Below are 27,500 nucleotides of genomic sequence, written 5' to 3'. Positions count from 1 at the left end.
TATAGTGAACACACACATATGCATAGAAGACATGCTCTGTATGCCGCACATGAAGGTGACCAGCCAGGGAAAGAAATGCAGTTTGCGCTCTCATCGGAGATCATCGCCTAGTGCTCCCAACTGCGCCAGCCTGCCGTCCCCATACGGGTTTCTCCGAGCCCGTGTCACTAAGGCACGCAAGGGGGGGGGCCTCCCCTCTCTCCCCCCCCCCTCCCCGCCCACACAGTCACATGCTCACGCAGGCGTGAGCGCAGGTCACTGGCTCACTGACTGATCTTATTTTCCGGCTCAGAGGACCTCTTGGTGGAATACATTTGCAGTTCTGCTCCTTTAGGGCGGGGGCGGGGGCGGGGGGGCGGAGGGAGGGGGGCGGGGGGGTATGTGGGAGGGGGGCGGGGGTGAAAGGTGCGAAAGTTCCGCAGCCTCTCTATTCCTCTCACGCCTCAGCTCCTTGGACCCCCCGCTCCCCACCCACACCCCCGCGCCCCTCGCCTGCCACGGACACCGTGCCGCGATTAAACATTTAGGCGCCAAGCCGCCATGTACGGCAAATTGCCGGAATTCGGCAAAGCCTGCTCGGACAGGAAGTCCTGGGACGCAGCTACAAGGCGCGGGGGGGGGGGGGGGGGGGGGGCGGGGGGGTGAGGGCGTGGGTCAGGGCCTCAGGGTGGTCTTGGCCTTTTTTTTTTTACGAGCTCGGGGTTTTACTTGAGCGAACAGGACCGGTGTAGAGGAACTCCACCAGCCATCTGATATTAATATCAGCCAGACGGGACCCCCCCTGCACCCCCCCCACCATACACACGCATAACTCCGCTGGCTTTCCGCTGCTCCCCACACATATTTGATTAAATGCTTATCTAATCAAATAATATTTGTACGGGAAGAAATATAATCTTTTCCCGGGGACGATTCGATCTTAATGTTTAACGCCATCGAAGTCACGTGATCGGCATTCTTATTCCAATTTATGCCTATTATTCGTACTATTACCGTTCCTTGAAAAGTATTTTTATTTATTTTAGTTTAATTTATTTTATTTTTTTTTGTGGTGTTTGTCCCAGAGCTTCGAGTCCCGAGCAATTTACATCACAAACAGGCCGTCTCAAAAATAAACAAATCTGTTGTTTAGTACAGCCACGCTCGGCAAACACTTTACATTAAGGCGCTTCCACGCTGCCGCTTGATCCAGCCCGAAGGTAGCGTGAGCGGGTTGTTTGTAAAACACCGAGAAAATAACGCGGGAGGAGATCGCAAAATGAACTCATCTCAAAAGAAAAAAAAAAAATACAGCCGCTGTTGTGTGTGTTTTTTTTTTTTCTTCTTCTTCTTTTTTCCGGAAGGTTCTCTGTCCTCGCGTTGAGAGCGTTGGGGACGAAGGGCTCGGCCACGACACCGCCGCGGCACTTTTATCCGTCGTCGGGTTTTCTGTCGCCGCGGGCCCCCTCTCGCATCAGACGCGGCCGGGGCGGGGGGGTTAATTCGGGCTGATTATCGCGCTTTGGAGCGACGCGGCGGGACGGAGGCGTGGTCACGGCGATGTTAAACACGCGGAGCTCGGGTTTCTCCCCCCGCGGCTCGCTCTCTCGCCCTTTCAGCGTCCGCACGGGCGTCCTGTCGCTCGGGACGCTCGCTCCGACCCGCCCCCCCCCCCCCCGCGCGCGGTACTCTCCTCGTAAAGAGGCCGCCGATCCGATCCTTCGCTCTGGAGACCTCCTCTTCCTCTCTCTTCCTCTGTAAGAACAGCTGTGCCTTTTATTCCGAGGTTTTATTTATTTATTTATTTATCCCCTATTTCGGAATACGTGCCGGAAGCCTACAGAGTCTGCGGGGGATTCTCCCGTGGGGGGGGAGGGGGCGTGGGGGGGGGGCGCCTACGATGGCTTAAAATTTAATGAGTTTTTTTTTTACTTTCGCAGTTAATCTACCTTCCGCTTCCTACTCGCGGCTTTACCTGCACAACAGGAAGGGAATGAACCGATGTGTGATCACATGAATAAACAGTCGCAGGTTTAAAAAATTTTTTTTTTTTTACGCTTAGGCCCGGCGTCTGAGGCAGCAACAAAGATGGCCGCCGTGCTGTCGGGCCTTCGGCTGTGTCACCCCTCGCGGGGGGGGGGGAGTGGGGGGGGCGGTGCCACAGTCTCCCGGATACGTCCGACCTTTCCTTTTTTATATGTACGACCCTGTTTGGGCTTTGCCAGAAGGACAGGCTGACTGGCGGAAACGCAAAGTGCAAGGGGGGACAAGGAGAGCGGGGGGGGGGGGGGGGGGGAACGGGGGGGCGACGGAGAGGTCTGGAAGTTTTTTTTTTTGGACGGCATTGATGCGGCACAAAAGAAAGGTGAAGACCTGTCGGCCGGGGGCCAGGGCCGGTCTGATGAAGTGGGGATCCAGACTGCGCGGGCGAGGGGGGGCGGGTGTTTGTGGGGGGGGGGGGGGGGGGGGCCTAATGCCTGAGAGATCACTGTACTCTTCAGACACACTCACTTACTTACTTAATCCTCTTCGTTCCCTGTGGAACATAAGGCTGCGACTATCTGCTTACGGCATTTGTCGTAGTTTCTGTAACAAGATGGCGTTTTACGGGGTGGAGTAGTTAGCCCCACGCCCCACGCCCAGCCCCCAACCTGGAGAGGCAAGGTGCTGATTTTCGTCCGGCCCCTACCCAGAAACCTTCCCGGCTCGGTTGGACCTGCTGGGGGTATGACCCCTGCCGGTATAGCCTTCAGAGTCACAGAGGCACACAAGCCTCCCCACCGCGGCAAGGTAACAACACAAGGGCAGGACATAAAGTGCACTTAATGAGGGGGGGGGCTAATAGTTATAAGTATACTGCATAGTTGGGTCATGCAGTGCACTTAATGAGTGGGTATAAATAAAGCCTGTACACCCACTGCATGGTTGGGTCATACAGTGTGTTTAATGAGTTGGGTCAAAATCCCATAAACCCAGTGTATGGTTGGGTCATACAGTGCCCTTAATGAGTCGGGCTTAAAGCCTGTACACCCACTGCATGGTTGGGTCATACAGTGTGTTTAAACAGTTGGGTCAAAATCCCATAAACCCACGGCATGGTTGGGTCATACAGTGTGTTTAATGAGTTGGGTCAAAATCCCATAAACCCACTGCATGGTTGGGTCATACAGTGCACTTAATGAGTTGAGCCTAAAGCTTGTACACCCACTGCATGGTTGGGTCATACGGTGAACTTCATGAGTTGGGTCAAAAGCCTGTACACCCACTGCATGGTTGGGTCATACGGTGAACTTCATGAGTTGGGTCAAAAGCCTGTACACCCACTGCATGGTTGGGTCATACAGTGCCTTTATTGAGTGAGGCCTAAAGCCTGTACACCCACTGCATGGTTGGGTCATACAGTGCCTTTATTGAGTGAGGCCTAAAGCCTGTACACCCGCTGCATGGTTGGGTCACACAGTGTGTTTAATGAGCGCAGGCTAGCACAGGCTGGCACAGTGACGGTGGAGAAGCCCCTCTGGGAAGCTGCCGGTCAGTCCGCTCGAGTAGCTTTGCAGCGCTCGGCACCGACATGCAGTTGCCATCGGGACCGAGGGAGCAGCGGAGAGAGAGAGACAGGGGGGGGAACAAAAAAAGAGAGGAGAGAAAGAAAAATAAAATCTGCATTCATCTCCCACTCCACTGCACTGCTCTATCTTTCAGCAATCTCGGGCAAACCTGCAAATCTGGCGGACGTAAACACAGCCGAAGCCCGGAGCTAGACTATCGAGCCTGGGGAAGAAAAATGTGATTGATGCATTTGAATATCCCCTGCCGGGCCCAAATTCTTAAACACCCCCCCCCCCCCCCCCCCCAAAAAAAAATAAAAACTTCCTCGCCTCACCCTACGGCTCAGTCCGGGCCCTCTGTGGCCTCCCTGCTCCTCCCTCCTGCTGGCCCCTCCCCTGCCGGCCCCTCTCCGGCCTGCCCTCCGTCGTTATTGACAATCTCACATCAATTTCCGTGAGCCTCTTATCTGGTCCGACGCTCAACCTTTTCCCCGCTGTCAGATCGCGGCAATATTTCGGCCTTTAATCGGGATCGATCGGGCCCCGGGTTCCTGGACGGGGGGGGGGCGTATTGGGAGGGGGGGGGGGGGGGGGGGGCGCAGGGAAGGCAAGGTGGTCCGCGGCCGAAAAGGTCAAGCGTTTGCGCGGAATCACTTGAAGGGTCTTAATGAACGCCGTGCAGCCGGCACACCTGCCGGTTTGATTATCGCGCTCGCGGGAGAGGGAGGATGAGGGGATCAGGCGGGAAGAGCCGGGGAACGGTTGGCGGACTTCGAGGGGATTCTGCCTTCCTGCCTTCTTATCCGGCCACCTTGACCAAGGTCACGCACGGCCCTCTGATAGGTGGCCCTGTTCGGAGTCCTAGCCAATCCGTATCCCCCTGAGACCCAGCTGAGAATAAAAGTTTTAAGAATGTCCATTTGTTCGCCATACTGAAAGGATCTTGCATGACCAAAAAACAATTTTGTAGTTTAAAATATTATTAATTTCATTTTTATTGAATGTATATAGTTCTTAAGACTAAAACCAGAGACTTGTGGGGACAAATGAGGGGACAAACATGACTTGCCAGGTCTTTGGAGGATAAGCCATTATTTTCTACGCTGGGTTGTTTTTCTGTTCTTCCTGCTTCTCAGCGCAGGAAGACTAAGTTGGAGCAAATGAAAAAAAGAAATTAGGGCCATGGACTCAATCAACATTTGCCCATAACTATGCAATGGCAATAACAGCTCTTAATCAGTTCTGATGATTGCTGAAATGTGGCTATAAATACAGAGGGAACAAAACGCTCGCACTTGATTGTAAATTCAGTTGAGTTCCGTCCATCTATCCATCCATTATCTGTGCTCGATTATTCCCGGTCAGGGTCGCGGGAGGTGCTGGTGCCTATCCCAGCATGCATTGTGACGAGAGGCAGGAATAATACCGCGGACAGTTCGCCAGTCCATCGGAAGGCACACACTCCTACCTAGGTGTGATTTAGACTCTCCTAACCTGTATTAACCTAACCTGCATGTTTTTGGACTGTGGGAGGAAGTCTGAATACCCAATCGGTTAAGTTGATGGAGTTAAATGTTGATGGAAGCTAGGTCTTAGACAACATCGAATGCTGAAAATACACAGTTAGTTATAGATTAACAGTTTGAATGATCTATTCGCCGTAAAATTTTGTCTGATGTACCAGTATTACCGCAATGTCTGGGGTGTGAGATGCAAGATTGGAAAAACGTAGTAGGATTAAATTGCTCTACTCTAACAATATGACTTATTGGCCTGCATAACAAAAAAAAAAAAGTTTCCGTCTGAATAATTGCGGTCGCTCATAATTTTGATTAGGCATTAAGCCTGTGAAACGCGCTCCTGCGTTTGTTTGTTTCCGGGTTCGAGGCAATCAGGAAGGAGTTAAAGGTTACGGTTGTGTCTGCGCTCGGCAATGAGTTTTCCGACTGATGCCGATGTCAATATCATTCTGTCATTGCTGCGGGGTCTTCTTCCCCACGCAGACCGATTTCACATAAACCTCCAGCTCGTGTCACACGCAATTTCACAAATTAGACACATGTCCGCTCCTGTATTATCTGCCCTGCAATAAAAACCTGCATGCTGATGTGCAATAAGCAAATCTCGCTTTGACTGATGTTTATGATAATTGTGCATTAACAATGCACGTTGAACCATGAAATTATCCAAATAAATGCTGAGAGTATTTATGAGCCATTCCTCCAGTCTCCCCCTCCTGCACCCCCCCCCCCCCTCGCCCTGGCCTTCTGTTCTTCCCCGCCCTCATTTTATTTTTCTTCCTCTTCTCCCCCCCCACCCCCCCCCAACCCCCCCCCACGTTCTTCCCAAGGATGCCTTAAATGTGGAGTGATGTTCTGTTGAAGTGCTCGCCGGGTGGCTGGGGGCAGTGCCTCTTTGCCCCGGTGGAAAAGGCTTTTGTTTGCTGATTGGTGTGCGGTCGCTGTCCCGGGGAGGGGCGTTTAAAAGTGTTGCGTGCCCCCCTTTTCTCCTCAGACCGGCTCCGATTCTCTCCCCCCCCAGGGCGCCTCCTCCAGCCTGGTGGTGAAGTTCGCCGACACCGACAAGGAGCGCACCATCCGGCGCATGCAGCAGATGGTGGGGCAGTTCGGCATCTTCAACCCCACCGTCGCCCTGCCCTTCAGCTCCTACAGCACCTACGCACACGCCGTGAGTCTGCGCGCACACACACATACACACACACTCACACGCCGTGAGTCTGCGCGCACACACACCGATACACACACACACACACACCAATACACACACACACACACGCACACAGATACACACACCCACAGATACACACACACACACACACCTACGCACACGCCGTGAGTCTGCGCGCACGCACACCAACACACATGCACACACACACACACCGATACACACACACATGCGCATACACGCACACACGCACACACACACACACCGATACACTCACACACGCACACACACGCACACGCCGTGAGTCTGCGCGCACAGATACACACACATGCACACACACACACACCGATACGCTCACACACGCACACACACGCACACGCCGTGAGTCTGCGCGCACACCAACACACACACGCACACCGATACACACACACAGACACGCACACACACACACCAATACACACACACACACACACGCACAGATACACACACACGCACGCACAGATACACACACACGCACCGATACACACACACACACTCACACACACACACTCACACATGCACACACTCACACACACACACACACACACACACCGATACACATACTCACATACACACTCACGTACGCACACACACACACGCACACACACACCAGAGAACCTGGCGATCCTGCAGATGTGACTGTGAATATTCCACAGGAGAAAAAAAAAGGAGAAAAAAAAAGAAAAAGCACTCCGGTTCTCCAGTGCGCATATCAAGTCCCTGCAGCTTGGGGAAGCTGAAAGGGATTCAGAAAAGGCTTCCTTCAGACACCGATAAATACCTCAACTACTGTCACAGCAGGCTGCATAAATACACACCCTATATGTACATATTTATACGCGCCGGATATATATTTATTTATACGCGCGGGTGGATCTTTTTCCCCCTTTTTTTAAATGTCAGGATTAATTGTCGAAGCTGCTCCTGTCTCAGGAGCTTATCCGTTTCCCTCATTTTCATATCACAGGGATTGGGGAGGTGGTGGGGGGGGTGGGGGGGTAGGGAGGTATGGGGGTGGGGTGGCAGGGAGGGGGGGAGTGGGTGTGAAATGTGCAAATTGACCGTCCCAGAGTAATTGCGAGGCCATGCCTGTGTGCTCTCCAATAAAACTCCAGCCTTCATTGCCATTCATGAAATGCAGGCCGTCCCCTGGAAGTGCGGCGGTGGTGGGGGGGGGGGGGGGGTGGTGGAGGGGGGGGGGGGGGGGGGGGGTGGAAATGGTCCCAGCGGGGCTCTGGCGATGGAGGGGGGGGGGGGGGGGGTCAGCGGGGAGCGCGCCGAGTCCCCGGCCCGAGCGGCGGGGGCTTTTATTTACTCTCGCTCCGAACCCCCCTCCCCCATCGCCGCCGCGCCGCGGTCCTGGCTAACCGGCCGCCCCGTCGCCGCGCCGACCGCCTCACTTCCTGCGGCTTCTGCGCGGGGGACCGGCGTAAAAAAAAAAACAAAAATGGCCGCTCCCTCACTTTCAGAACCGAGGGCCCCCGGGCCTGTCAGACCACAGCGCCGAACACACATGAAACTCAAGTTTTATATTTACAAAAATTATTATTATTATTATTATTATTATTATTATTCTAACAGAACCGAGTCAAAATGTGCACGTGTCCAGCCGAAAAAACACAAAAAACGTACAGTACAGAGTTTAGGGCTTAGCACGTGTTTGCGAGAGTGAAAATGGCTAATTTAACAGATGTGACAATATGTCCAGTGAACATGGGGACTGATGAAGACATCGGGAAATCTATTCAAATGAAGGCATTTGATTCTTCGATAATTAGCAGAAACTTGTCCGCTGGAACAAAAAACAGACATTTTTTAGAATACATTTTCCGTCTTCCCCATCACAGCTGGTCAAAAAGTACCATATTAATATGTATGAAATGATGAAAGTGCTTGAAATATAATTATTTGTTCTGCCAAATTCGCTTGTGTACAAGTGAGGCAAAGGAGGTCCAAATCATTGGTATGTATGGGATCGCCCCCATCGGAAATTTCCAAATCTTGTGAATAGTGCACTTTAATAACAGAATGATCACGTCTGTTAATGAATACTTGGAAATTAACCCAAGGTCACGTGTAATTTTAATTTGCTTGCAAATCAGCGGAAGTCCGATTAGCAATCATCAGCCCTGTAGAAAATATCACATTTATATGGATATTCAAGGCCGCACGAAGGTCAGTTTCCAGTGGTGTTTGGGTTCTGTATAGCGTGAAAATATGTGTATATATGGCTATTGAATGTGCGGTAGGTGACGTCTAACGCAATTAGAAGCATGCGGCATATAATCATGTCTTTCAGGAGTATTTCAGGAATGTTGTGATTGTATTAATAATATTAATCAGTTTTCTGTGCGTGTATGGAAACCTGCATAAATGCTATCAAATGTCGTCCGAATCTATCATGTAGACTACCAGACAAAGACTTCATAGGTTCTGTATGTGCAACGCATATACAAGTGTGCGTTTGTGAGACTGTTATTTCCTTCGTTCTTGCTTTCTGTTGCCATCAATCAATACAGGTAGAGCCTTTTCCGTCTTGCAGACCGGCGTTCGCACAAAAGGGAATTCAGACATTTGGCCGCGAGGATTTTCTTTAAGGAGGGAAAATGGCAGCAAAAAAAGGATTTGAAGCCTGTTATTGGTCTGCAAAGCGCTGCTGAAATTGTTGTTTGAGGTGCCACCGGGCGGTCCGTGCCCCCCCCCCCCCAGCCCCCAGCCCCCAGCCTCACTTGAAGGTTTGCTGAAAGGTGCGATTTTCGGACACTTAGAAGGATTAATGTGCCAGTCTGCAGTTCGCCGCTCGGCTCTGTTTTGTGCCGCTTAGCGCCTTCGGGGGGGGGGGGGGGGGGATAAATAAAAAAATAAAAAATGGCGACCTCGGAGATCCCCCCCCCCCATGTGACGTCCTGCGCGGAATCACGGAATCAACAGATGGAGGCGAGGCCTGCAGGTACCCCTCTCCGACCCCCCCGCCGCCCCGCACCTGCTCCCGTGAAGCCGCTGCGCGTAGATCCTGAGGAGGGCGGTCCAATCACGCGGTCCCGTGGGCCGGCTCCCCAGCCATCGCCGCCGCCGCTGACACCGCACATTTACGCGCTCTCCTGCGTCACGCGGGGGGGGGGGGGGGACTTGGACTCTTACGTCTTTTTAAAACAGGCAGCAGCATTAGCTTGCGTGGCTAGCACTGTAGCCCAGCTCCACACCGGGCCCCCACAACCTTCTGTGCCAAGCCGACGGAACAGCCGGCAGCCGGGAAAACGCGGAGCGGAATCCGTCTGTCGACGGGATCGGCTCCGCGGCCATTTCTCCGTTTCCGTGAACGCGAGCGATCGGCCCGTTACGTCGCCGTGTCGTCGGGCTGTCCTCGACCAATCGGAACCTGAAAGCCACCTGCCGGCTCGTCCAATCGCCTCGCCGCGTTTCCCAAGCTCGGGGTCCGCTCGCTGGGCTCGCTTTTCGAAGGACGGCTAAGCTCGGCGCGATTCACGCGTGAGGCGCGTTGCGTGAGCACGAACGCTCCGGCTAAACGGGAGACTTTTTTTTTGGCAGACGGTGTTACGCAGGCAGGACGGCTGAGCGTAACAGTCTGGCGTACTCCTCTTCCCCCGAAAACGGAGAACGCCGTGTTGGAAGCACATCGCGCTGCGTGGCGGAATATCCAAACGCGGCTGTGGACAGGTGTGGTGGGAACAGCACATTGTGGATGGAAAAATTTAAAGAGCTACTCCACAAATATAGCCCTAGATGGGATTACAGAGCAGAGCTGACAGGCAGTAAATTGGATTTTAGTCAAACCATAGGAGGGGGGCGGGGGCGGGGCGGGGGGGTGAGTTGTGAGCACAAATTGGAGGGGGGGGTACGACGCTGACAACCTGCGCCGAAAAATGAAAAGGTGTTCTTTTTTTTTTTCTCTCTCTCCCCCGCCGCCCCACGGTAGGCCAAATGCCACTCTGACAAGCGACATCCTATTTTTTGAAGACAAGCCCATCAAACACGAGGAACAGAGAGGAAAGGGGGGGGGGGGGGAAATGCTGAAAATGTTGAACGTTGCTTCAGACGCTCCGCAGTTTGCAGCGCGACGTAAAAAAAAACCAGAGTCGGAGAAGCACTGTCATCTGTCCCCTGCAAAGCCAGACAGAAGTCTTTGTCTGTGTCTGTGAGATTTAAATTTGATTTTTTTATTTTTTTTATTTTTTTTTAAATAATAAAATCTCCCCTCCGGTCTCCTGCCTTGCTCGTCCGATGCCACCAGCGTCTCGGTGCCACGCTTCCTCTACCGCGCGGTTCAGGGTTGAGAGAAAAAGAAATAGCAGAAAAAAGGGCTAATTGTATTGGAAACAAAGCATTCTGAAAAGAAAGCGGTGGGGGGAAGAAAAAAGACGGATAAATGGGTTGAAGGAGCTGCAGTGTGTGTTTTTAATGTGCCCATAATGAATTGCACAGTTTGTGTGTGTGTGTGTGTGTGGGTGTGTGAGGACTGAGCACTCTCTGGCTAACATCGCCCTCTGTTGGCCAAGCGTGGAAAAATATTGTGCCGCTGCATTTCAGCGCACCCTCAAGGCTGACCAAAGAATAGCAAATTTTCAAAATTGCTTTCACGAGGGTATCATTGCAGAGCTAATATATTTTAATATAATATCCACACATGCAAGATTGCTCCGTTTTTTTTTCTTCTTTTTTTCTAAATGATCGCTGGTGTATACCTGTTGAAAACGATTGAATTTCACATAATCCAATCTTGAAATATTCAGGCCACGGTCCCCATTGAAGATATATTATTACATTACACATTTGAAAGTGCTTCACATAATGTATAGCTGTGTTTTGACGTTATTTGAAGTCTTTGTTCCAATTGAATTTTCACAAAAATTGCAATTATTTCAAATTATGAAAATGGTGACTTTTCAGCTGCAGTAAAGATGGTCCAAAATTTCTATTAAAAATGTAATAATAAAAATGCATTACAGCATCGATGCAATAAATAAAAAGCCTTAAGCTTGGGCTGGAGCAATGCGATCGGCTGTCTGAAGGCTTCTCACTGCTAGGCTGCTGTTTCAGCCAATCTGCAGGTCCAGGACCTCAATAACAGGGATCTTCTCGCTCGCTCTCTCCCTCCCTCTCTTTCCCTCTCTCTACCTTACTCTCTCTCTTTCTCTCGCTTCTTCTCTCTACCTAACTCTCTCTTTCTCTCTCTCTCTCCCTCCCTCTCTCTCCCTCTCTTTCCCTCTCTCTACCTTACTCTCTCTCTTTCTCTCGCTTCTTCTCTCTACCTAACTCTCTCTTTCTCTCTCTCCTATCTCTGCAGCCCCCTTCTCTCAGTCTCACCCTCTCTTTCGCTCTCTCTATCTCTCTCCCTCTCCAAATGCCCCCTCTTTCTCTCTCTCCATCTTTCCCTTTCTCTCTCCATCTCTCCCCTCTCTCCCACCCCCTATCTCTCTCTCTCTCAGTCTCCACCCACTCTCTCTCTCCATCTTTCCCTTTCTCTCTCCATCTATCCCCTCTCTCTCCCTCTCCTCATCTCTACCACCCCCTATCTCTCTCTCTCAGTCTCCACCCACTCTCTCTCTCCATCGCTCCATACCCCTCTCTCTCTCTTCACCCCCCCCCTCTCCTCCCTCCCTCCCTCCCTCCCTTCCTCCCTCCCTCCCTCACCTCCCCCTCTCTCTCCCACTGAGCGTGTGCGGCAGAGTGGAAGGGTCACGTGTGGCATCTCGGAGAGCCACAGAGAGCCACCGAGCAGCGCTACAAAGATAATTGGCATGTGATGAAGAGGTGATTGCCTGTTGGCACTGGGGGGGTTGGGGGGGCGGTGTGGGGGCAGGGGGGGGGGGGAGTAATGCCATCAGGTTGCAATAAAGAAAGCAGACGCCTGACACTAAATGGCTGTTGTAGCAGGGGCGACTTCTCCTGCACCTCTCTGGCCTCGCATTGTTTTTTCATATATATATATATATATATATATGTATTATTAAGAAAGTGAAAAGGTTACAGCAGCCGCGACGATGGAAAGTCGTTTGCAGTCCGTTTAGCCGCCGTCCGCTTGCAGACGTTTGCGATCGACTCCGGGCGATAAACGAAGAGAGACGCGAGCGCTTTTTCAAAAACGTAACGCTCGCTCGGGCGGCTAGAGAAGTCAGTGGCTAGAGACACAAACGAGCGAATAAATATAAATGAATAAAACGCGAATTGCTTATAAAAATGGATTTGAATGCACTTATCAAAAGGGCCCAGTTGCTGGACCCGGGGTTTTTAAAAAATAATAATAATAATAATAATAATAATAAAATAAGAAGGAAGTTCATATTGCTCGCCTCTACATAATTACACGCTCCAGCCTCCGATGTGCGACGTTTTAATCCCGAGAGGGAGCGTAACTGAATGGGCCGCGGTTATCCACCACAATCTGACGACAGCCCTTAAAAGGCAGCATTATCTGTGCCAGGCGTGTATTGAAATTGGCATGTGGAAGCTTTGCCCACCACCCCCCCCCCCCCCCCAACGCCTTTTCCCTGCTCTGTAATTTAGCAGTGCCACCCCCGCCCCCCACCCTTCCGCCCCCCCCGCCCACCCCCAGTGTTTTTAAACGACGCTGGCAAACCGGCACGGTTTCGTCTGCCCTGAACTTTTTTACTCTGGAACCGAGCGTTAGAACAGAGCGTGCTCTGCCTGAGAGAGAGAGAGAGGGGACAATAGCCTGTGATTAGTCTGACACTCGCTGGGGCTGTAATGGGGTGTGCGTGTGTGTGTGTGCGCGTGTGGGTGCGTGTATGTGTGTGTGTATGCGTGTGCGTGTGTGTGTGTGTGTGTGTGTGTAAGCGTGTGCGTGTGCGCGCGCGCGCGCGCGCGCGTGTGTGTGTGTGTGTGTGTGTGTCGCGGGGTCTTGGCTCCCCAACCCGGTCCTCGGCCTGTAATGAGAGCGACAAAGCCAACTTCATTACCGATGTGCCACCACGCTCACGTCTGCTTTTTCCACCTCTCTCTCTCTCTCCTTGTTTGTTTTCGTTTTCTTTTTTTGGTGTGTTGGCGCCTTTTCGTTTTTTTCTCTTCCCGTCGCCGTTCCTTTCCCTCTTTTTTTTTTTCCCCGCACCCTAAAAGCTCAATTTATCTTATTCGGCGCGAAAATGGACGATCCCCATTTGTCACGTTGATAAAATTATGCAAATGACAAAAGGGGAGCTAATAGATAGCGATGGCTGGGCTGGTGGCTAATGGATGGGGTGCCAGAGGCACCCGTTTTGTGGCGGGACAGCCGCTTTCAGGGTACCTGACAGGGGCACTGAGGGAAAATAATTGGCTTTTCCTATCCAGGGACTCCAGTGCAAAAAATACGACGCGGTGGGGGAACTGCATCGTGGGAAATATTGTCATTAGCATTAGAGGGAGAAGGAAAGGAAGGGAAGGGAAAGGCAGTTTGATTTTTTTATTTATTTATTTTTTCTTTGCTTAGCTGGGCCCGTTTCTGGCCGCAGACAATTTCTTCGGTTGGGCTACGGACCTGCGTGGTATGGAAATTAAGCACGGGGCGGGGGGGGGGGGGGGGGGGGGGGGGGGTCACATGCGTGCTGTGAGAGCGTCTGACTCTATCCGTGTTTTTTTTTTTTTCCGTACGCGCGGCACTGCGCTTGGTCGTTACCGTCGGGTAAAGGTGCAGATTTTTACAGGTTTTAAAAGCTGAGTGTGGTCTCTGCACCCAACAGGTTTACCCGGACTGAGTAACGTTTGTGACCCTGTGTGTGTGTGTGTGTGTGCGCACGTGTGTCTATGTGCGTGTGTATGTGTGTGCGTGTGCTCATGTACCTGTGTGTGTGCGCGCGTGTGTGTATGTCCACGTGCGCGTTTGCATGTGTGTACGTGTGTGTGTCTGCGTGTGCGTGTGCGCACGTGTGCGTGCGTGTGTGTGTGTGTATGTGTGAGTGTGTGTGCGCTGCAGTTTAGGCAAACTGATGACAGAAGAATGAGGTTTGGAGGAGTGTTCTTCATCAGTAGTAATGTCCCAGCGTCTCTAACGCTCGGGAAAGGACGGCAGTAGCTCTGTGTCTCCACTCCGCCTTCCATCAGACACCGACGAAGGCATTAAACGCAACAACATCTCCGCCAAAATCTCAGAAACGGGACGGCGCCGCGGTGTGTGATCCCGCGCGTTAAAATCCTGGAAAAGGAAGCAGGAAGTGGCGTTCAGACGCCCCCTGCGGCCGTGATAACGTGTCATTCTCAGCCCCTCGAGTTCATCACAGCGCGCGGCGTTAAATCGCATCGAAGGCAGCGCTGTTCGACGCGAGGCTTCGCGTTCGCTGAGAAACAGGTAAACGTGTCGTCTTCCGTTCTGATCCTCTCCGCTTCCCCCCCCCCCCCCGCCTCGTTCTCTTCCTCGTATCCCAGCGTCTCCGATTCCAGTGCTTTTTTTTTTTTCCCGCCTGGCGGCCATTTTGGATCAAAAAACGATGCTGAGGGTGGGGGGGCATCCCTTGACTCCCCTTCGAATGCCGGCCCAGTGCTTTTCCTGGCAACGCGGCGTTTCCCCCTAAACGCACCTCGGAATTCCGAGGGACGGTAAAAATGAAATATTCATCCCGCCATAAAAACGGGCGAGCGAGCCACCGCCATCTGGCCGAGCGCGGCTAACGGGCTAACGATAGCGCGTTCGCTACGCGCAGCCAGAAGAGATAATCTGAACTGACAGCTCGCTGTCTGTTTAGCCCGCGCTGACTCCGCCCCCATGTTCTCTATCCCCTCCCCCCCTTTACCCCCCCCCCCCCTCCCCCTGTCCCCCCCAGCTGATGCAGCAGCAGGCCGCCATCATGGCCGCCACCCACGGCGGCTACCTGACGCCCAGCGTGGCCTTCCCCACCGCACAGATCCACCAGATGGGGGCGCTCAACATCAACGGCCTGCCCCCCACCGGGATTACCTCGGTGTCGGGTGAGTTGCACCAGGCCTTGGGTGAGCACTGCATTTCTCTCTTCCCTTGTCTCTTTGTGTGGGGGTGGGGGGGGGGGTGGGATGGGATGGGATGGGGGGGTTTGTTTTTTGGGATTGCTGACGAATGCCGCAAGGCCAAAAAAAAAAAAAAAAAAGAGAGAGAGGAGATTAGATGCCTGCCTGCCAATTCGCCACAGTTCTCCAAAAAAAAAGAAAAGAAAAAGGAAAATGAATCGCTTTACGAAATCTCTGATGGGATTTGTGATTTGATTTTTATGCACGGCTGACATTATGGAGTGCGGCATTAGGCTGAGAAAGAAGATTTTTCTTCTGCTGCACAAAATAAGCGTGGAGGTTTGGCACTAATTCCCTCTGTGTTTTGACCTTGCGGTTTCTAAAATGGCATAAAGTTTGTGATGTAAAACGGAGAAGTGTTGCATGTAAACACTTCCTGTCGGTTTTATATTTATGCTACGTCTTATTCACCGCTGGGTAGCTGGCGAATGCCCAGATTTTTTTTAATTTTTATATCTTCCAACCTGCTATGAAAAAAGGGGTATGTTGCATAAGAGTTTGAGGGTGTTGGAGTGACTTTGAGATCTGCTGTATAGCGTTTGCTTATGCTGCAACATTTAATTTTCTTCACAAGGGAATTTCGTCTGAATCGGCTCCTCCAAAGCATGCAAACGAACGCAGCCGAATATATAACCCTTTTGCGGTGTGTATAACTCTTTCATTTCGTTCGACAGTGATTACTGTAATCAAATTCAGCGAATCCTTTTTTTTCTACTGCGTGAGAAAAATATCAAGGACAAAAAAAGCATACGGCTGAAAAAACTTAACGTGCCGTTTTAGAGTTCCTGAAAGGACGCTGGAGCGGGAAGTGCGGCTCGAGTCAACTTCGCCGAATTCTTTTTTCCGCATAAACGGGAAAGGCGCGCGCCCGATGTGCAAACACGGCACAGAAATGAGAAAACGCGCGTGCTAATTTGTGGAGTTTAAATGCGGTGGCCGGATGCCATCTGTCAAACGGCGTGCCAAGACGCGGGGGCGCCAAATTAAACAACACAAAGCCAAGATCATCAATCAAAGACGAGATACAAAAAATCGGTAACGGGCAGGCGGCGATGCACTTTTTTCTGCGCATGTAAGTGAAGTTGCAGAAGGTAAAAGCATGGGGTACAGAATCATGTGACATAGGACAGACCACGAAAATTGTGCCTGGTTCTAATGACCTACTGTAATTACTGCACTCATTTGGCCGCTGTCATCCAGTATAATTAAAATGATTTATCTTGCAAGTGACCCGTTCTTTTGGGTCAGGAATACTGACAAATGCTCGGAACAACATTATATTGTGATCAAAATAACTACATCACAAAATGCAGGCCAGTGAATTGACTGGAAAGATCTATTAAGAGCGATTTCAGCTTTTACCACTGGGCATTAATGATCAGTTCTCCAGCGCAAACCAGTCCCTCCTGTGAAAGGTAGTTTCCTGGCTTTGGTTTGGGGATAACTGGCATATTACTCTGCACTGTGTACCGTGTTTCTCATCTGGCTTTGTCGGTGCGTTCAATTATTGAAAGACGCTTAGCGCGGCGTTTGAACTTTCTTCTGGACTTAAGCTCCGCCAAGGAGCATTGGACACGGGCCCTTCTGTAATCTACAGTCCGCCGATCACCTTGCGTTTCTCAATCTGGTACATTATTAATCCTTGTGAGAGAGAGAAGGGCTTCCTTGAATTTTCAAGGTCTGTGGTAAATAAGGATTTTTCTTCTCTCTCCCCCCCCCCCCCTCCCTCCTGTTCATTTGTATCCCATAGACAGTTCATTCTTTTATTCTCCACTGCTCTGTTCCCCATTCAGCCTCTGAATTATTCAGAGCGCTTCGGCTCCGTTGAAGAAGCGCACAGCGCCATCACCGAGGCTCCGCGTTTAAGATCGGAAACGCCCGGAACACACACCCCGCACGGCGCGTTTGAAATCCCGGGCCTGATAAGTTTTTGTCTGAGATGCAGCGAATCCCGAGGAACTGCGCTCAGCGGACGCCGCGCTGAAAGGGCGGGGGTCGGCACGGCGACGCTTTCTGATGTCGCGCGAAAGCCTGCTCTGATCGCGCTCTGAACGGCGATGCGTTCGTACCGAGAGACGCAAATTAGCCAGAACACGAGAGCGAGTCGGGAAAGAACGTTTTTCTCAGTGTTGAGAAACCTGATAAGGTTCTTAACCGTTTGAAAGAGGAGGATTTCTTTGGGAATGTTTTTTTCAAAATTCTAAGCCATTGTTCTAGAACTCCACTGTTTTCAACTATCAGTAGCGATTGTGACATCAGCATTAGAATGCTCAGTTACCAGTAGTGATTGTGACATCAGCATTAGAATGCTCAGTTACCAGTAGTGACTGTGACATCAGCATTAGAACGCTCGGTTAAGAACATTCCAATCACATATTTGTGATCTCACACCTTAAGGGGTTAGTGTGCTGTGTGTTCTTGGCCAGACCCTGGGACCCCCCTGCAGATCGACGTCTCCAGATGGGGAGCATAGCTTGGCCAGTATCTAGAGACACTGCGTCGCCCAAGTGTTGACATTTTAAATAAAACAATACAAACGCTGTCCGTCTCTGCCAGCTCACGATGTGGGTACAATCTGGCACCGAGAGCAGTCCGGTAAACGGCGCTGGGTTAAGCTTCATGAAATATCACCCTGGTGATACTCTGGAGGCCACCACCACCTCGCATTGACCCTGCAGTGCCTGTGCCAGGGATTTTCAGAGGTCAAGGGTGTTCAGTGAAAACAACGAGACATCCGTTTGATCTGCAGATGTGAGCTTTTTGAGCCCGATGGTGCATAAGCAGCTTGCCAGATGGTTCACCTGACTAGTGTCTGTATCCTCACAGTGCTACACCGTAATGCTGTGAGAAAATTATACTCCGCACGTGCCGTTACTGAGCTAAAAGAAATCAAAACAGAGGTCGCTAATCAACCTCTTACCATTTTGCTTTGTACCCATTTCAGACTTATTATTCACTTATGAATTTGTTTGGTCCCTCACATGAAATTACACGTTTGTGCTCATCATTAGTTTACATTTTGGCATTTAGCTTACGCGGTTCTGTAGAGAAACTAACACAGATGATGTTTGTTTGACGTACAATCCATTTATACAGGTGGAAATGTTATGGATAAAACAGCTTAAACAAAGGTGTCCCAGCTGGGAGTCAGACCCACACCCTTTGAGTTACAAACCCGATGCCCCACCCTACATACTGCACTGCTTCCCATAGCCATGGACGTGGACAAACTCATTTCGACTGTACCGAATAGAGGTGTGAGCCGAAAATGGAAAAGGGGATGGGTGGGGGGGGGTTAAAGTTTGAAATCAAAAGTTCGGGCTTCAAACTCGTTCGGGCTCATACTCCAGAAACGTATCGAGAAATTCGGTCATTTAACGTAACAGGGTCGGTGAACCCTGGAACAGTTCACAGTTCAAGCGAAAGTGAGACCGATAGCGGAGTTCCCGCCTCCTTCGCCCCGCCTGAAATCGGACGGGAGCTCAGTTGCGTAACTGGTGCACATGTGGCGGGGGGAGGGGGGGGGGAGGCTGGGGCGGCTGGGGGGGGGATGCACTGCGGTCTGAACAGGTGAGGCAGGGGTAATTCCACCGTGACCGATGCCGCAGTTCCAGGTAATGAGGTGTCGGATGCACGGCTCGACCTCTGACCCCCCTTTTCGAAAAGTCTCGCACGGTCCTCACGGTCACGGGAAAACCCGCTCGGCCTCGAGGGGCCGCAGTGTGTCACGTTAACCTCTGTGGTATTTCCCCCCCCCCCCCCAACCACCCCCCACCCCCCAACCCGCTCCCCTTTTATATGGATTGTGTACCCAAAGGCATTAGCCACCGTCAATGTGGTGGCAGCTGAACCTCTTGCACGTTATTGCAGTTTAGCCTCTGTCGTCGTCAACGGTAACCCACCACCAAGAATCTACACCCCCCCCCCCCCCCGCACCCCCCCCCCCCACACCAGATTTCAGGGATGAGGGAGGCGGTGGTGTTTTCAGCTGTTCTAGGGGCGAATCGCACAAAATGTCAGACGGCATTAAGAAGGAAGTATTCGTTATCACAGCAATCTTCCGCAATCAAAACCTTAGCGGTGGCGTTGGCAATACATTCCCTAAATGTGACAGTGTTACACAGCACGCCATTTCTCCTTTTGACACATCGGTCCGAGAAAATACATGGTTGCATTTATTAAGTTCATTTATTTCCCTCTGTTGTAAGAGCCCTAGTTTCTTCAAGATTTTTTAATTCCCTCAGCATTAAATAAATTGATTGAGAACATCTGTTAATTTTTTTTTCCTTCTTAATGCTTCACTGAAGGATAGTTGTACTGTTTGCTGTGGCAGCAAAGTATTGCAATATGATTGCAGTTCTCCTGGTTAATTTGAATGTATAAACAGCATAATAAATACTGCTGTTGCATATGGCAAGCTATTTCTCTGAATATTGCAAGTGCAGATATTTTTTATTTTCTTCCGCAAAGCACACACTGTACTATTAATAGTGTAATTACAAATATCTAATGTTATAGCTGAGAAACGAGCAGAGAAAATGATGTGCTTCTGTGTTCAGCCATTTTAATAAAATCTTTCATGTGGTATGGTAATATTGGTGGGACAAATTCCTGTCCCCTTGACAATCTAAATTTGTTATGTGAAATTGAGAGTACATGAGATATTTTGAGCACGTTTGTGTATACATTGTGTAAACACTGAAAAATCTTGGTCTGAGTCGATCTTTCTACCACCTTGCTCATATGGGCATGACTTCTGTGTTAGCTACAGTGTTGGTTTACCATTTTTAGTAGATACTCTTAAGCTGTGATGCTTACTCTTTCAGAGTATATTGCTTCTGTAATTAATTTCATAGGACAGCTGAGGTAAAGCACCTTCCTTTCTCACAGAAAGTACAGAATCACGGTGTCCTATCTCAATTTAAACCAATGGCCCTCAGATCCTGGGTGGAAGTTTCTAACCACTGCACCCCCCCCCCCTCCCCCTTCCCTTTTTCGATTGTTCCTTTTCTTTATGTGACTAATGTGCTCATCCACAGAATGGTGTGCGTTGCCTGGTTATCAGAACTGAAAGGGAGCTTTTAAGAATGCCTCAGTCCACCCCCTTTTATACATTGCATTAGTTCCCTTAAAAGAAAGTGCAGCTTTCCAGAAGTGGGGGAAGCCTTTTGATGAAACTGATGCAATTACATTTCATTCTGGCCTAAGAGACGAGAATGGATAGCCAATGAACGCCTTCGGAACTGAGACGGAGATTTAATTCCAGCCGCGCCCCTGGCACATCCCTTAGAGTTGAGCTGTCCGTCTATTTGCATTTCTGCTGCGTTCGCGGACAACAATTAATATCTGATTAATATTTGAGGCAAACACAAAGGGCTGCAGGTCAGATATGAAAGAGAACCGATGTACGTTACTGGAAATGCAAATTTTGTTTCCATCCCTTTTTTTTGGCAGCCTGTGTAATTGATTTTTCTAGATTTGCCAGTACTGATTGTTACATCAGCATTAAAATGTTCAGTTACTAGTAGCGATTGTTACATCAGCATTAGAATGTTCTGTTACCTGTAGTGATTGTTACATCAGCATTAGAATGCTCTGTTACCTGTAGTGATTGTTACATCAGCTTTAGAATGTTCTGTTACCTGTAGTGATTGTTACATCAGCATTAAAATGTTCAGTTACTAGTAGTGATTGTTACATCAGCATTGGAATGCTTAGTTAACAGTAGTGATTGTTACATCAGCATTAGAATGTTCTGTTACCTGTAGTGATTGTTACATCAGCATTAAAATGTTCAGTTACTAGTAGTGATTGTTACATCAGCATTGGAATGCTTAGTTAACAGTAGTGATTGTTACATCAGCTTTAGAATGTTCTATTACCCGTAGTGATTGTTACATCAGCATTAAAATGTTCAGTTACTAGTAGTGATTGTTACATCAGCATTGGAATGCTTAGTTAACAGTAGTGATTGTTACATCAGCATTAGAATGTTCTGTTACCTGTAGTGATTGTTACATCAGCATTAGAATGCTCTGTTACCTGTAGTGATTGTTACATCAGCTTTAGAATGTTCTGTTACCTGTAGTGATTGTTACATCAGCATTAAAATGTTCAGTTACTAGTAGTGATTGTTACATCAGCATTGGAATGCTTAGTTAACAGTAGTGATTGTTACATCAGCATTAGAATGTTCTGTTACCTGTAGTGATTGTTACATCAGCATTAAAATGTTCAGTTACTAGTAGTGATTGTTACATCAGCATTGGAATGCTTAGTTAACAGTAGTGATTGTTACATCAGCTTTAGAATGTTCTATTACCCGTAGTGATTGTTACATCAGCATTAAAATGTTCAGTTACTAGTAGTGATTGTTACATCAGCATTGGAATGCTTAGTTAACAGTAGTGATTGTTACATCAGCATTAGAATGTTCTGTTACCTGTAGTGATTGTTACATCAGCATTAAAATGTTCAGTTACTAGTAGTGATTGTTACATCAGCATTGGAATGCTTAGTTAACAGTAGTGATTGTTACATCAGCATTAGAATGTTCTGTTACCTGTAGTGATTGTTACATCAGCATTAAAATGTTCAGTTACTAGTAGTGATTGTTACATCAGCATTAGAATGTTCTGTTACCTGTAGTGATTGTTACATCAGCATTAAAATGTTCAGTTACTAGTAGTGATTGTTACATCAGCATTGGAAAGCTTAGTTAACAGTAGCGATTGTTACATCAGCATTAGAATGTTCTGTTACCTGTAGTGATTGTTACATCAGCATTAGAATGCTCTGTTACCTGTAGTGATTGTTACATCAGCTTTAGAATGTTCTGTTACCTGTAGTGATTGTTACATCAGCATTAGAATGTTCAGTTACTAGTAGTGATTGCTACATCAGCATTGGAATGCTCTGTTACCAGTAGTGATTGTTACATCAGCAATAGAATGTTTGGTTAAGAACATTCTAATCACTACACGATGGTCCATAAGCTATAAACGTCAAAACGTCTCCTGGACCTCGTTTTGCGGGAACACAGCTACGTAAATAACGTTGCGTATTCTGAGAGTAAACAGTCCCAGTAATACAAGGGGGGGGAAAAAGGGCCAGGCCAACTGAACCTCGTCAAGTCGTGTCGTTTGAAGGATGCCGCTATTTCCGTTATTTCCGAAGGCCGGCCTTCCTCGTTCCCGCTATCGCGTCGCCGTGGCGAAGTTGCGCGCCGGTTTCATCATGTGAGCGCCGAGCAGCGGCGGGCTCTCCGGCAAAGCCAATCAGCAGGCTCCGTTTCCCACCGGCTGACTGAAGCCTGACGTTCGGGGGCCTGACGGCGCCTGGGCCCCATAGCTCTGTGGTGGGACTGACGTGTGTGTGTGTGTGTGTGTGTGCGTGCGCGTCGCCAAAGAAGCGCTGTGTGTGTGTGTGTCTGCGTCACCAAAGACGCGCAGTGTGTGTGTGTGGAGCTCTGTATGACCCTGCTGTGTCTTTGTGTACCCTCCCCCCCCTCCCCTGCCGCCACCCCCGCCTACGCCCCCCCCCCCCCAGGTCTCAGCTCTCCGCCCACCAACATCGCCACCTCCGCCGTGCCCAGCATCGTCACCCCCATCGTCAACGGCTTCACCGGCATCCCCCACCAGCCCAACGGACACCCCGCCGTGGAGGCCGTCTACACCAACGGCCTGCCGCCCTACTCCGCCCAGAGCCCCACCGCCGCCGACACCCTCCAGCAGGCCTTCACGGGCGTACAGCAATACACAGGTACCCTCCCTCAATACGCTGGTACCCTCCCTCAATACGCATGTACTCTCCCTCCAATACGCAGGTACTCTCCCTCAATACGCATGTACCCTCCCTCAATACGCACATACCCTCCCTCAATACACAGGTACCCTCCCTCAATACGCTGGTACCCTCCCTCAATACGCTGGTACCCTCCCTCGATACGCATGTACCCTCCCTCAATACGCTGGTACCCTCCCTCAATACGCTGGTACCCTCCCTCAATACGCTGGTACCCTCCTGAAATACATAGGTACCCTCCCTCAATACGCTGGTACCCTCCTGAAATACGCTGGTACCCTCCTGAAATACACAGGTACCCTCCCTCAATACACAGGTACCCTCCCTCAATACGCATGTACCCTCCCTCAATACGCAGGTACCCTCCCTCAATACGCACGTACCCTCCCTCAATACGCTGGTACCCTCCCTCAATACACAGGTACCCTCCCTCAATACACATGTACCCTCCCTCAATACACAGGTACCCTCCCTCAATACGCACGTACCCTCCCTCAATACGCTGGTACCCTCCCTCAATACGCACGTACCCTCCCTCAATACGCACGTACCCTCTCGCAATACGCTGGTACCCTGCTGCAATACCTCCCTCAATACGCTGGTACCCTCCCGCAATACACAGGTGCCCTCCCTCAATACGCATGTACCCTCCCTCAATACGCATGTACCCTCCCTCAATACGCATGTACCCTCCCTCAATACGCATGTACTCTCCCTCAATACACAGGTACCCTCCCTCAATACGCAGGTTCCCTCCCTCAATACACAGGTACCCTCCCGCAATACACTGGTACCCTCCCTCAATACACAGGTACCCTCCCTCAATACGCATGTACCCTCCCTCAATACACAGGTACCCTCCCTCAATACGCTGGTACCCTCCCTCAATACACTGGTACCCTCCCTCAATACGCATGTAACCTCCCTCAATACACAGGTACCCTCCCGCAATACACTGGTACCCTCCCTCAATACACAGGTACCCTCCCTCAATACGCTAGTACCCTCCCACAATACACAGGTACCCTCCCTCAATACACAGGTACCCTCCCTCAATACGCTGGTACCCTCCCTCAATACGCTGGTACCCTCCCTCAATACGCATGTACCCTCCCTCAATACACTGGTACCCTCCCGCAATTATTAGGTCGTTATGTTATGTTATGCTATGCTATGCTATGCTATGCTATGCTATGTTATGTTAAACTGAAGTCATGGAGGACCAACGTGTCTGCAGATGTCTGTGGGTTGCCATGGCAGCCAAAACGTTTTTTAAAAAATGTAAAACGTGTCAATTGCACAGCATGCAATGTTTGTCCAAGACAAATCTCTTATGGGACAATCTAGTTTTATCTTATGTTAGGCCTAGTGTGTGTCCGGGTGGAAATTCCAGCTTGGTTACTGCCTGGTTTTAAGCTGGTCCAGCTGGTCTAAAGCTGGTTTTTTAGAGATTGCCAAGCTGGCAACAAGATGGTTGAGCCAGCAACCATGGTGGGCCAGCTTCGTAAATAGACAAATAGACCGTCACCAAATTCCAGATGGTACCCAGCTGGAGCAGAAGCTGCTTACAGCTAGATTCCATCACCAAATTTCCCGCTGGAATTTCCAATAGGGTGGTAACTCTTTAGCCAAGCAAATCCGTAAATGTAGTGCCTAAAGTACAGACACACACGGAAAGGCAGCAGACACTGCGGCCCTCTGGGAAACCAGGAGTTTGAAAATCCCAGCAAGAGGGAGCAGGCTAACATGCTGTCAGCATGAGCGTGGCATGATTTCACTGTTGCCATGACTGTTTCATCATCAACCACAGACAGCACGTCCCCGCGCTTTGTGTCTCTGTTCACACGTGAGCACGCTCTCAGAGAGTCCCGCTCGCGAAAAAGCGCTTTACGGTTTGGCCGAACGGCGGCCATTTTGTGACGCGATGGCTACGGCACGCAGGGCCAGTGACACGATGGACTTGACGTGACCGCTGGCCAAAGCTGGGTCTGTGATTGATTTCGTTTCTTTCCTCCTTTCCTGTTTTTTTTTGGTGCAGCAATTTATCCAGCGACAACACTGACTCCTATTGGCCAGACACTGCCACAGCCACCGCAAGTCATCCAGCAGCAACAACAGAGGGAAGGTGAGGGTGAGAGAACAATATTAAACTTTTTTTACATTTTTATTTTTATTTTATTTTTTTTTTAAACTGTGCTGTGACTGTTATGACTGGACAGCTGTGCTGCACGTTCACGGGGATTATGGGAAATGTTAAATGTTGTTGTGTTTTTGTACTGGTACACTTCAGTTTACGCGCCTCGAGGGTATTCTGTCGAGCAGCAGCAGCAGCGATTTGCTACTTCCTGTCTTTACACCTTTAAGTGCGGCGACTGCAAATGGCTTTTTATCTGAAGTCGAGACACCGGTGTACCCCCCCCCCCCCCGGGGGGGGGGGGGGGGAAGTCAGAAAGTGGAAAACAGAGCAAAGAACCTCGCTGGGCATGTGCTGCTGGTTTGTCCAGAAAAAAAAACAACATTTTTCTTTTAAGAAAAAAAAAAAAACAAAAACGATGTGCTCACCAGCGGGAGACTGAGGAGAAATATTGGTTCGTACTCAAGGTTTTGTATGAGGCCTCAGTTTTTATTTCTATGAGATTATTTAAATCCAGGAACAGGCAGAGAACATTTCCCCTGCTGATTGTTGATTGATCACCGATTCTCTGTCATGGTGTCACATTGCTATTAAAATGTTATGGGAAAATGAGTTAAAGTAATTTCCTCATTTTGTGTAGGAAACAGACCACACACACACGTACACCTGCACACGCATATACACCACACACACGCGCAAACATGCACACACACATACGCCACACACATGCACACATATACACCACACGATCATGCACACACATGCACACACGCTCACACATTTCCCTGTTCTATTGGCAGTGCTTTTATCCTATCCTATGGGTAACAACATCTACTGTAAAACTCCACCATTTTCTATTTATGCTAGTCCATATGGACAATTACACTGCTGTCATAAATGTGGAATTTCACCTCCATTTATATGATAATCACAGCTCTCTCTTTAATGGCAGAGAACCCTAATTTTTGAGTAGTTGATACACAGTAAAATGTTCGGTGTTAAATCAACTCTTATAGACTACATATGGTTCCTGTTGGACTCATATGTACTCTGTTAGAGTTGAATTAACACTGGACATTTAACTGTGTCGGCCAAGGCTGCCCAGCCCTGTTCCTGGAGATCTACCCTCCTGTAGGTGTTCACTCCAACCCTAACAAAGCACACCTCATTCAACAGCTAGAGCAGGGCTGCCCAACTCTGTTCCAGGAGATCTACCAGCCTGTAGGTTTTCACTCCAACCCTAACAAAGCCACACCTCATTCAACAGTGAGAGATCTTTGTCGGGCTGATAATTTAGTAGGGTCAGATTAGTGCCAAATTAGGGTTGAAATGAAAACCTCCAGGCTGGTAGATCTCCAGGAACAGGGTTGGGCTGCTCTGCTCCAGCTGTTGAACGAGATGTGCCACATTAGGGTTGAAATGAAGCCAGTAGGTCTCCAGGAGCAGGGTCGGGCAGCCCCCTGGTGTGGGCGGTGAGAAAATGGCCGCCTCGGCGCTGACGCTGTGCATTTCCAGGACCGGAGGGCTGCAACCTCTTCATCTACCACCTGCCGCAGGAGTTCGGCGACAACGAGCTCATGCAGATGTTCCTGCCGTTCGGCACCGTCATCTCCTCCAAGGTCTTCATGGACAGAGCCACCAATCAGAGCAAGTGCTTCGGTGAGTTAGCGGAGAGCGGCGTGGGGACACGCACACACACACACACAAACACACACACACACGCACACACACCGGCACATGAATCCATAATACTGAGAGGGTCATAAAGCAGCTTCTGTCCTCTCCTCTCTGCGTGATGCCGGTCGGCTGATCTGATTACTTTTTACATTTTCAGTGCAGGTGGTTTTGTTAGGGGGAGATTACCATACTGCTGGGCATTTCAAATGTACTGTTTTGCAATATAAAGTATTTTTTTGGTGGGGGGATGGGGGGGTATACTCAATTTAAAATACAATGTACAGCCCGCAATGCAAAATGCATTTTAAGAATATTGTATTATATTGCATTATTGCGGTTTTGAATGTGATAGCATTTGCATCCCGAGAGCAATATTCGCGAAGACGATTATAAATTAGCCGACTCATTTAATGGTCTCAGAGTTTTGGTAATGGAACACTGACAGGGAGTCATTAAAATATGCTCTGAACTGTTCATAATAATAATCCGTCCCACTCTGGATAAGCCGCCCCCCCCCCTTGACCCCCGACCCCACCTGACCTCATCTCACCCTACACATGCCCCCCCCCCAATAAAAATAAAAATAAAGCAAAACTTCTCCTTGGTGTTTGTGAAAGGACAAACACAGAAGGAGGGTTTTT

At 49.7% G+C, this 27,500-nt stretch overlaps 1 protein-coding gene across 6 annotated transcripts in view; it reads left to right on the top strand.

Moving 5' to 3' along the window:
- celf5a (cugbp, Elav-like family member 5a) overlaps positions 1–27,500 on the top strand; it is a 43,084-nt gene that overhangs the window by 12,765 nt on the left and 2,819 nt on the right. The window contains exons 4-8 of one of the 6 annotated variants that reach the window (XM_035416177.1): positions 6,069–6,215; positions 15,026–15,170; positions 22,794–23,006; positions 25,087–25,173; positions 26,698–26,841. In XM_035416177.1, the coding sequence (XP_035272068.1) occupies positions 6,069–6,215; positions 15,026–15,170; positions 22,794–23,006; positions 25,087–25,173; positions 26,698–26,841 (736 nt within the window). Of the gene's footprint in view, positions 1–6,041; positions 6,216–15,025; positions 15,192–22,793; positions 23,007–25,086; positions 25,180–26,697; positions 26,842–27,500 lie in introns of all 6 variants that reach the window. The other 5 variants (XM_035416176.1, XM_035416175.1, XM_035416174.1 and 2 more) reach the window with 5 other exon arrangements.

This window comes from Anguilla anguilla, chromosome 4 (genome assembly GCF_013347855.1).
Source record: "Anguilla anguilla isolate fAngAng1 chromosome 4, fAngAng1.pri, whole genome shotgun sequence".
In the NCBI taxonomy this organism is placed as follows: Eukaryota; Metazoa; Chordata; class Actinopteri; order Anguilliformes; family Anguillidae; genus Anguilla; species Anguilla anguilla.
This window is presented reverse-complemented; position numbering and strand designations above follow the sequence as displayed.